This window comes from Scylla paramamosain, chromosome 14, assembly GCF_035594125.1.
Source record: "Scylla paramamosain isolate STU-SP2022 chromosome 14, ASM3559412v1, whole genome shotgun sequence".
In the NCBI taxonomy this organism is placed as follows: domain Eukaryota; kingdom Metazoa; phylum Arthropoda; class Malacostraca; order Decapoda; family Portunidae; genus Scylla; species Scylla paramamosain.
Genome location: NC_087164.1, coordinates 25994665 through 26006350, shown reverse-complemented (window position 1 = coordinate 26006350; position 11686 = coordinate 25994665). Strand labels below are relative to the sequence as shown.

General features: G+C 43.6%; 1 protein-coding gene across 1 annotated transcript in view; it reads right to left on the bottom strand.

The window, feature by feature from the left end:
- Positions 1-2120: 2120 nt before the first annotated feature.
- LOC135107140 (uncharacterized) overlaps positions 2121-11686 on the bottom strand; it is an 83969-nt gene continuing 74403 nt past the window's right edge. The window contains exons 13-16 of the mRNA XM_064016850.1: positions 10387-10479; positions 8643-8834; positions 3754-3946; positions 2121-3481 (exon numbers count right to left, since the gene is read on the bottom strand). Of these exons, the coding sequence (XP_063872920.1) occupies positions 3289-3481; positions 3754-3946; positions 8643-8834; positions 10387-10479 (671 nt within the window). The 3' untranslated portion in view covers positions 2121-3288. The remainder of the gene's footprint in view (positions 3482-3753; positions 3947-8642; positions 8835-10386; positions 10480-11686) is intronic.

Here is an 11686-nt window from a genome sequence, read left to right as displayed (position 1 = left end):
TCTTATCGTTTTTTTCAAATAAAATCTCAACAAAGCGTCGGATAAAGATGCTATTTTGTTAGTGGATGTTTAAGACTCCGACCTAATCGGGAAAAATATGCTTTGGTGTCCTACGTGGACAATGAAGACAATTATAATAATCAATTCAGGGTGAACATAACTAAAATGTACAGGCATTGGTAGTGGTACTAGGTGTCGTTATGACAGATATCCCGCCCACTCATCCTTTAGTAACGTCGATGTAATGTTTAAGTAGTAGTAGTAGTAGTAGTAGTAGTAATAGTAGTAGTAGTAGTAGTAGTAGTAGTAGCAGTGGGAGTATTATTATTATCATTATTATTATTATCATGTAGTAATAGTAGTAGTAGTAGTAGTAATAGTAGTAGTAGTAGTAATAGTAGTAATAGAAGTAGTAGTAGTAGTAGTAGTAGCAGTAGGAGTAGCAGACATGGGTTTGATTACGAGTACGGTTACATTACAATATCCCTCCCACCACACACACACACACACACACACAGACATACAAACACACAGTGGTGAACAAACTTATCATTTAAACATTTCATTTCTTCACGATGCGCACTGGAGACAAACTTATCTGACCTTTATAACACGCATGTGGATCTTGTTCCGTCTGAAGTGGGTGGAACGGTCAAGCAAAGGACAGGCAAACAAAAAAAAAACCAGACATTTTACTTTATATAAGTTCGAGATGCGTTGAAGAAAAAAAATAAAACTAAAAACTGTACTCTGCTCATATTAGAAACAGCGCTAAATTTGGGGGTATATAAGAAAAAGGCACTAAAACTCCTTATAACACTGCACTGCCACCCACTTCTCTGCCTTGTGTGTGTGTGTGTGTGTGTGTGAGGCGCCGATCAGTTCCCCCCTCCTCCTACTACTATTACTACCACTCTCCACTGCTCCTCTCCCTCCATTCCTCCTTCCTTCTTCCTCCTCCTCCTCCTCCATTCCTCATTTCTTCCCTCCCCTACTACTACAGTCTACCCGCTTGGCGGGGCGGAGCTCGGCGGGGCACCAAGGATACCGTGTGTTTGTGTGTAACTGGCCTGAGTATGTGTGTGTGTTAGTGTGTGTGCGTGCGTGTGTGTGTGTGTCACCACTCAAAGGCAAGTTACCTTTCCCCCTTCTCCCCACCACACACACACACACATCCTCAATTTTGGCGTCTTTTCATTGCGCTTGCAGTTCAAAACACATACCAAACATTTTTTTTTAAACATAAACACAAATCTGGTTCGAAAGATATGGTTTTGTTCATCTTCCTGGCACCAGTTAGCATCTAAACAGCCTGGGAACTCTGAGGCGGATATTAAGACACGCTTTGCTCCCTCAATAGTCGTGGTGAAGTGACACGGGTTCTTAAGGGTATCTCTATGGTTCTAGTGACATTACCAACATTTCTACATTAACAACAGGAGAAACACACTAAAAAACCCGGTTAATCTTCCCTGTGGTCTAGAAAAACAGACGTGGTGAGCAATGTGTTTTCTAGTACGCGCCTCAGAGTTGCCAGACAGTTCAGGAGATGCCAACTAGCTCCAGAGATTGCGCATTGAAGAAAACAAAGGTCTCTTTATTATTCATTGGTAACAGCAGCAAAACCTACGACAAAGTGTCCCATGATAAGCTGAGATGCTGTGGGCTGTGTATCTATCTATCTATCTATCTATCTATCTATCCATCTATTTACGCGTGCATCAGGAACTGGAGACTGATAGTTTTGAAATTATTTACAGAAAACTGGCATTAAGGACATAGTTTCTTGTGAAGAGAAGGGAAGGAAAGGGAAGGAATGACTTAACAAATTGCTTATGTCCATAACGACGGGTGATGAGGCTGTGTTAGTATCGATCCTGACGGCCTCTTATCAACACAAGATGGTTATGATGCCCTCGCACCGACCTGCGGCTTGGGGTGCAGAGAAACCGGTTGGCAGGAAGCGTTGATGGCGAGGGGAGAGGAGCAGCCCCTCTCCAAATAGCCAGGGAGGGCAGGCCGACGCAACGCCCCAATGCAATGTAGGAGCGTCCGTGTTAATAGCTATAGGATCTTCGCTTTGGGGGAAGCAATGGATTCTAAAAGAGAAGCGGAGGGAGTAAAAGGTTCCTGATTTATTCTGGGTGTTTTCATTATACGTACAGCAAACCTGTGATTATGACGGTGCTTCCTGCCACACACCAGGGAGTTCTACTAGTACAGGACATTTACTTACATTTTGTCACCGTTACACCCACCAAGTGCTTCCTACACTACACCTACTCAAAAATACACACACCGGTCAGACGGATAATCAGTTGTGGAAGAGACTAATTTTCCTACTTCTTACCCCAAAAATATCCAAGGTACTACTGACTCACCGCAGTACTGAGGGTGGTCTGTTAGGAAGAACCTCCACCTTCCACACAGCTATCCACTCACTTCCCTACAGCAAGTCCTTGGGCCAGACGTAACAAAGGCGATCACAGTGCACAACTGACTCCCTCACAACACAAGACTTTTACTCTATGTATAACTCGGAGGACTGAACATTTATGTCAACACGAAGGAGTTTCACTGATTCACTCACTGCAAACGTTGATGCCTCCCACTGAGTCTCCAGACAACTATCATTATTAATATTATCATTATTATTATTATCATCATCATTATTATTATCATTATTATTATTATTATTATTATTATTATTATTATTATTATTACTATTGTTATTATTACTATACAATAAACGTAAACTTCACAACAAGTGACGACAAACAAATAAACTGACGTGAAGCTGAAAATGCAGGTGGAGAAACAATGAGTATTTTTTACAACTTGTCTTGGCGGCGGCCGAGGCTCCAGGGTCACGCATGGCGGCCTCGCTGGGTCACTGCAGGCAAGACCCTAAGATTGGGTCTCGTTGCAGCCAGCTGGTCCCTCTTCCGGTCGACAGCGTGTGGCGTGGGGTACATACACTTCCTGTACATCAGCCTGCACCCGGTATCTGGCACAGCGGTGGTGGATGTGGCAAGAAATGGCAGCAGAGTGTTTGCAACTTGGTACATGTCCGCTCTAAGGAGACTAATGGTGTCCACTGTAAGGTGGCTATTTGAGTCCACTCGCACCAGGGGAGCTTTAGGGGACGTCAACAAACACAATCCTGCCAGTCAATCTCGCGCACTACGCCCTTCCTTCCCGCACCAGATAAGCAGGTGACGGTGTGAGGTACTGCGACTACCTGATGACAACAGGCAAAGAGCCTCGCCCTCCTCGCGCCAGCCTCGCTCAGGGCTTAGCGGTGGAGGTCTGGCACGTGTACACAGTTCGGTAATACTTCTGCGTGACTGTCTGGTAGCTCTGCCTGACGGAGGTGCAAGTCTTCCAGCCCCAGGCCCCGCAGTGTGTCTGTACCCGCTGCGGCACCGCCTTCTTGTAAGTCCTCGTGTATTCCACTTGCTTGGGTACGTACTTGCACTTCCTGTGGGGAGAGAGAGAGAGAGAAAGAGATGTGGGGACATAATGGGTGTTCAGAGCTCCTGAAGACATGCAGGAGACAGTTCAGTCTGGCAACATTAGGTTGTCAAGAGTAGAGTCGTGGAAAGTGAAAGGAAAATAGTCTACGTTGCTATATTCCTCAGAGGGTGAAAAAAATAATGATAAAAAAACGAAACTGAAGTGGATTATGTAGTGTAACGGGAAACGGAAAAATATCTATTAAAACACACACACAAACACACGCTTCCTACTCACTTGACCGTGCACCAGCGGCCAGAGTAACCCTGAGGGCAGGAACACACGCCGGGTCTGATGCACGTCCCCCCATTGGCACACGGCGGGTCACAAAGCGGCACGGTGCAGGAGGGCCCGGAGTAACCGCTCCCGCACTGGCACCTCTCCACGCCTATGCAGGTCCCGCCCACGCCGCACCCACGCGAGCACAGGACTGAGGGAGGGAGGGAATGGAGAGTGAAATGAAGAATATATTCTGAGAGAGAGAGACGAAGAAGAATCGGATTTTATTACCACACACAGACACACTGACACACATACAGCCAGACACTTTATGTAAGCTTCCGCGTCGTCTGTAACCTGAAAGTGTACAGAAGTGCGCACCGGTTCATTGCAGTTATCACCGAGGTGAGTGGCCGCTGCATGTTGATTCCCCACAAGATAACGATTACATTTGCACCATCACTGCTACATATGGCTTTCCTTCATCTGGCTTGCCTTTAATTTCCAGACACGTGTGGAAATGGAAATGAGGTTCGATGATATATTCACTCACATAAAAGGAGAGAGAGAGAGAGAGAGAGAGAGAGAGAGAGAGAGAGAGAGAGAGAGTGTCTGTTAATCGATAAGCATATAAATGTGCTACTTAAAAGAGAGAAGGAGAGGATGAAGCAGTGTTCGTGGATAACTTCAAGTGTTTCAGAATACCCGAGTCTTGTGTAGATGTGTTGGTGGAAGAGAGACAGACAGGTATGAAGGAAATGAGACGCAAAAGAAAGGAAACGAAAGGATAAAAGTTTCAAGGGTATTTCTATGATTTTACTGATATCTTAACGAGAAATTACCTTTGTCAGTAAAGAAAACACCTATGAGAACCCGTAATATAATCTCCGTACCGAAAAAAAAAAATTGTAAGAGGCTAGAACGCTTAGGAGTGAGGTTGGTGAGGCTGGCAGTCAGTGTGAGAGGAAGCAAGGGAGGGACTTACACTTGTGACAGTAGGTTCCCAGGGTGCCAGCGGGACAGCGACACAGGTAAGGAGCCAGACAGGTGCCTCCGTTCTGGCAGGGAGGGCGACACACAGCTGCCAGACACACACACACACACACACACACACACGCACACACACGAGCGCGCGGAGAAAATATGGAAAAGAACAAAACAAAACATATTAATCTAGTGAAATAGAATATAAAACATCTTTGTAATATATAAGTAAGCAGAGAATGTATGTATGAATAAATGCGTGTAGTAATTAAGTGAAAGAATATAAAAGTTAACTTAGTCACATCAGATGATCCATAAAATTATAGGAAACTTTGGGTGTATGAATGCATTAAAATAATTGCATAAATCTAATGACTGATAATAAATGATAGATTAATGTAAATAAAAGAATAAATAATGAAAGTTAATATTTCCTCTGCACCACTACTACTACTACTGCTGCTGCTGCTGCTGCTGTTGCTGCTACTACTACTACTAGTACTACTACTACTACTACTACTACTACTACTACTACTACTACTACTGCTGCTGCTACTACTACTACTACTACTACTACTACTACTACTACTACTACTACTACTACTACTACTTCTACTTCTACTACTACTGCTACTACTACTACTTCTACTACTACTGCTGTTTTTTTGTCAGCGTTATTATTATTATTATTATTATTATTATTATTATTATTATTATTATTATTATTATTATCATTATTATTATTGTTATTATTATTATTATTATTACTATTATTGTTCAGACATTCAGACAAGTTGGAGGAGGTGAGAAGAAACACGGGTGTTGGGAGGTAAGTTTATTCCCGACTAGTTTCACATAAGGCTTCTTCAGGGAAACTAAGGTAGCTCCGCTTGCTTGGTTGATTCGTGGGGCCTTAAACGCCACATGGGCTGTAAGTGACTCGTCTGTGCTGGTGTTGGCCGTTAGCGGCGCTGATGCCTCTTCTTAGAGCTGGTCGGTGGTGTTTTTGGGAAGGGCTCAGGGCCGTCACTTGTGACGGGACGGGTCGTTATGTCTTAAAAGAGGTCGTCGATTCACTGATGGCGACCTTCCTTCGGGTCCTCGTGGTCGGCGAAACTCCAGACTGGGGCGTCGGTAGCGGTGTCCTTGGTGCTGATGGCGGTGGTCTGGACGACGGCACAGGAGCGGCGTGGTAGGTGCGTCGGCTCTGTCTGCACAGAGGCGTCGCAGTTACGTCGCTCTGCGGTGACTAGCTCGGCTTCTATGGACTCGGTAGCTGCTGGGCAACTTGAACCTCTTCTTCCTCCTCCTTCTCCATTTCTTCGAGGGCAGGTCCGTGGCGGGTTAAGTAGCAGTCTGTGGAGGAGCTGCCGGCATAGGCTTCCGGTCTAAACAATTCTCTTTGGCCGCCCTCCGACCAGAACAGCTGGGAGGAAGCCACATCAGCCTCTCCGGGCAGAGTTTGTGCCACGTATGGTGACCCTTGCCGCAATTCGGGCATCGAACAGGCGGCTTTCCCCAGCCCTCAGAGCGCTGATGCACTCCGAGGTGGGATGCCGGTCACTGCAGATACCGCAGAGAACCCGGGACCCGCAGTGCCTCTGGACATGCTCGAAGGCTTGACACTTGAAGCACCACGGGGGCTCAGGGGTGAACCTCCTGACGGAGTACACAACCCATGAGCCCAGGTCGAGAGAGTCCGGGAGTTGCTCCCTGAACGTCACCTCAACCTGACGCGTGGGTTCTCGGCGGTCGTGCCCTGCGCGATACGAACACCTGCCTCAGTTCCCCTGAAGAAGCCTTGTGCGAAGCTAGTTGGAAATAACCTCAACTCCCAACACCTGTGTTTCTTCTCACTTCCTTCTTCATTATTATAATTATTATTATTACCATCATTACCACTAATACCGTCATCATTATCATCACTCCTGTCATCGTTATCATCACCAGCGTCATAATCATTTCCATCCCACTGTTTCCGGTACATGTGCAAATATGGACTGTGTGTGTGTGTGTGTGTGTGTGTGTGTGTGTGTGTGTGTGTGTGTGTGTGTGTGTGTTTTCAGAGTAGGCGTGGTGTTTACAGTGGGACGCGCCATACTCACACACGGGCCTTTTAATTCGTGCACATTTCCACCCATAAAAAGACACATTTGGTGAATATTTTGAAAGTAATGAAATTAGCCATTAATTGTACAACAGGTGAACCTCCACGGGGCCACTCTGGTGATGACGCTGTTAACGCTGGCAGATGACTTTAGTTATTATTGTTGTAGTTAAACGACAATTTATCTTTTCTCCTATATTAATTTATTTTACCATTCATACTCTGTACGATGTCAAAATACAACTTTTTATGAGATTTTTCCTACACTATGTTCTTTATTTAACACGATTTGCATGGTCAAAACACAACTTCTTTATTTTTCCAGTATTTCTTTTTACTTTCACTAACTTTCTCTCCAAAATTCAACATAGAAGTTTTTTTTTTTTTCTATACTCCTTTATTTTCACCAGCCTCTCTCCATGAAATAAAAATAGTTCTTTATCTTTACTACATTTTCTTATGTTTATTTTCACCAACAGCTCTTCATGAATCCAAATTACAACCGTTTTACTCGTGCACTGTTTAGCCAAACGAGAGAATGAACAGGAACATTACTGTCGTGCGTCTAGGCGGTAATTCTTCCCTTGCTGCATTGCGTGGAGGAACACTACAACTTGGATGGCCTTCTAGACATCTTCAGGTGAGATATATGATAGTGTTAAGAGCAGTCCTATAATCCTAAACGCTTCGGTTACTTTTGCCTTTAATGAATGTTATTGGGTCTTCAAAGATGTTTCCCTGATTCTAGTGATAGTTTAACAAGAATTCTGCAGCATTAGTGGGAAAACAGAGCTATGAGAACATGAATAATCGTTTTTGCCTCTAGTGGACGTTATTGGGGGTCTTCAAAGATGTTTCCCAGCTTTAAGTGATAGTTTAACAAGCATTTTGCACCTTGAGCTGGAAATGACAGCCATAAGAATACAGGTAATCATCACTTTGGCCTCTGAGAATAGTCTTTACGAGAGAATAACGTCTGATTGGCACCGAGTCTCAATAAACTTTATGAAATGTTATGGTGGAAGTTTATAGTATGATTTCTGAAGAGAAAACCCGACTCCAAAAGGAGAAATTGTGCATTTAAAACATTTAAGTGACTGTAATTATATTTTTTGACGTTGTAACTGCATCTTTTCCTATTAAAATCATCTATGTTTTTTGAAATAACATACTAGCATTTGCAGCACGATTTCTAAAGACATGGAGAACACGGACTGAAGGAGAGTGTAGTGAAGCAAGTCCGTGAAACTCTGGAGGCGAAGGATTAAAGCAGCGATCGGTAAGACGCTGCGTGATGTGAGGCCCCGGGCGCTGCTTCCCTAGGATTATTGTTGTGACGCAAGTTCTCCAGACCAGGCCTGCCACTCTTCGGGGATTACGCGACGAGGAACGAATGGATAAGAGAAGTGGAGTGTAACGGGAAGAATATTTGCTTTTTCATAGTACTGTTACTACTGAAACTGCTAGTGGTGGTGGTGGTAGTGGTGTTTCTGCTGCTGCTGCTGCCGCTTTTTTTTTTTTTTTATGTAGGAGTGACATTATCATTAATAATAATAACAATAATAATAACAATAATAATAGTAATAATAATAATAATAATAATAATAATAATAATAATAATAATAATAACAACAACAACAACAACAACAACAACAACAACAACAACAACGACAATAATAATAACAACTAAACTATTAAAAGTAACAATAAGAAGAAGAAATATAAAACTCCCACAGTCAGGTATGCGCTGCGGCACCTTTCACCTGCCACCTGTCACCTGTCCGCTCATCAATGTTACTCAGCCCTCATCACTCACGTCTTTCACAGCGCGCACCGCCGTAGCCGTGGGGACAGGAGCACACGCCTGGCGCTACACAGGTTCCCCGATGCTGGCAAGGCGGGGAACACACAGCGGACTCACAGCGAGATCCCGAGTACCCAGCAGGACACGAGCACTGGCCTACCCCCGTGCACTCCCCGCCGTGCTGACACCTTGGCGTGCACATGGCTGGCAGTGGACGGGCGCAGGAGGACGTGTTCAAGGGGCAGACGTAAACAGCAAGGTTACGAGTGAAGGAAATCGGTTTTTAGTGTAAGTTTTCGAAGTATGGAGGTGTGCGACATGCTGGGGATGATAGAAAGGAGGTAAGGGTAGGTGGTGGGTAAGGAATGGGTTAGTGAGGGTGTGCGTGGGTGGGGGAATGAAGAACAATGGATATTTGGTTAGGTTAGGCATGAATAAGCAAGGGCTGCGTAGGTTAATTAAATGAATTAGGTAGTGAAGTGAGTGGGAAAGGGAGGAGAAGGTATATGAATAGGTGTGTAGGTAAGTCTGGCAGTGGTGCGGAGGGGACACGCTGTACGTAGTGGGAAAGAGAGAAAGAGAGAGCGCATCTAGCAGGAATAACAAGGGAGTGGAGAGGGAGAGCGACTCAGGGAAGTAAACAAGTTAGGGGGAGACATCACAAAAAATAAAGGAAAGAAAGAGAAGAACACACACAATATCAGAGGGGGAGGCAAGATGAAAAATAACATTTGTAAATGAAGTTACCAGCAGACGTCTGAAAACGGGACAAAAATATTTCCAAATCTCGTTTCAGTAATTCGTTTGAGGCCAGAACTTCATAAAACTGTAATCCATTTGAGACGCAACAAGGCCAGGCGGCGCCGGGTCTCTTTGGTTTGCTTGCAGTTTAACCTTGTCACTGTTACGGTTCCTCTTCTCTTCAAGTTTGATGCAAAGGTCTGGTGCTTGTTAAGAGAGTGATTTTGACAAGCCAGTGAGTCTGACGGCAAAAGGAGTGACGGAAATGTTGATATTAATCTTATTTATATACAATCATTGGCCTCAGATGTTTAGAGTATAATTTTATGACACTAGTGATAGCAAATGTTTAGAAAATAATTTTGAGACACCAGTGACAGCAAAATGAGTTGCGAAAATGTTTATGTTATGCAGTCTTAGTTATTTATATACGGTGTCATCATCATATTCATCCTAATATTGCTTTTCGTTTTTTTAGCCACTGCCTTTATCATACAATACAATGATATGTCAGCTTCATTTATTACAAGTGGCTGTAGTTTCATTTTGATTCAATGAAATGGCAAGGAGTTTAGTCAAACGAAGCAATTAACAGTGTAAGGATTAAATTGTATATAAAAGAAAGATGACTTAGTTTGCATTGACGTCACAAGGAGGAAATAATAGTTATAACATACACTAGCAATATCATTTCAAAAGACACCACTGACACCGACGGAAAAATAAGGATTAACATCGTTTATTTTTGTAGCAACTTTAGCCTGAAATAATAGAAAAAAAAAAGAAAACAGGGAGATGTGGTTAGAAAAAAAAAATGCATAAAAATACCACAGTATAGAATAAATAAACTATAAAGAAAGCATACAATAAAAGGGAGACACAGGACAGACAAGAGAGAGAGAGACGGGGAAAAAAAAGAATGAACAAATAACAAACAAACAAGCAAAATTAAAGAAAAAAAAAACACAGACTAGAGAGGACAAGGAGAGCAAGGCAGGTGATGACGGAAACTCACGCGTGCAGGTCGGAGGCAGGAGGCCGGGAGGACACACACACAGACCAGGCAGGGCGCAGGTTCCCCCGCCACCACACTCAGGGGAACAGACAGCTACGGGATGTGACAGGGCGGGGAAGGGGAACGAAAAATTACAAAAAAAATAAAAAAAAATAAAGGGTGTGACTTAAAAATGCTGAAAAAAGGAATGAATGAATGAGAACAGGAATTAAGGTGAGTGAGTGAGATCTTAATGAATGAAGAAAATAAGAGAGCGGGGAAAAAGAGAACAAATAAAAAAGAAAGAAGAAAAACAAAAAATGTACCTAAGAAAATAATGAATAAAACATAAACGGAATAAAAGAAAGTGAGACAGGGAGTGAATGAAGAGAGTGAGTGAGAGAGAACGAGAAGATAAGAAAATAACGAAAAAAAAGAGAAAAAGAGCGTGTCTGCAGGAAAGAGGGAAGAAAGATAAGGAACGGTATGAAAGGGAAGGCAAAGCAAGTACAGAATTAAAAGAGGGGGAGAAAGATGAAGAGGGCTAGGCAAGGCAGGGAAGGGGATGGAAGATGAAGGTAAGGGGAGGGAATGGAGAGACGCTGAAGGGAAGAGCGGAGTGAGGGTGCGTGGCAAAGAGAGAGAGAGAGAGAGAGAGAGAGAGAGAGAGAGAGAGAGAGAGAGAGAGAGAGAGAGAGAGAGAGAGAGAGAGGGGGGAAGGGTGATGCATGCAAGATAGAATGGTACACACTTAGTTGCAAAAAAAAAAAAAAAACATACTGCAGCCTCTCTCTCTCTCTCTCTCTCTCTCTCTCTCTCTCACTCTAGTACCTGCATGAAAAGATAAAAGTAAAGGCAACAAAAAAGGGAGGTTTCACGAAGCGCATGAAAGCAACGGGATTGGAAAGAAACTTGATACGTGGCCTTGTGGAATTAGGTCCAAAAAAGTAAACTTTAAACCAGAAACGTCTCTCTCTCTCTCTCTCTCTCTCTCTCTCTCTCTCTCTCTCTCTCTCTCTCTCTCTCTCGTTCTCAGTCACCCCCATTTTGGACGTGTCTCCCTTAATACAGCGGCATAATTCTGCACTTCTGTTTAATCAAGAGCAGCGAGACCCAACCCCGGCACACCAGCGCATTGCCTCCCGCGTTAATGGACTTAATCACCCCCCCAAGGCCTGTGTTCTGAAACGCTTTGCTCTCTCTCTCTCTCTCTCTCTCTCTCTCTCTCTACGACTATTTTCAAAGATCCTAAAGATGATTAACAGGGTTCTCAAGTGTGTTTTTTTTGCTTTTTTCCTTTTAATAATGCTGAAATCGTGTT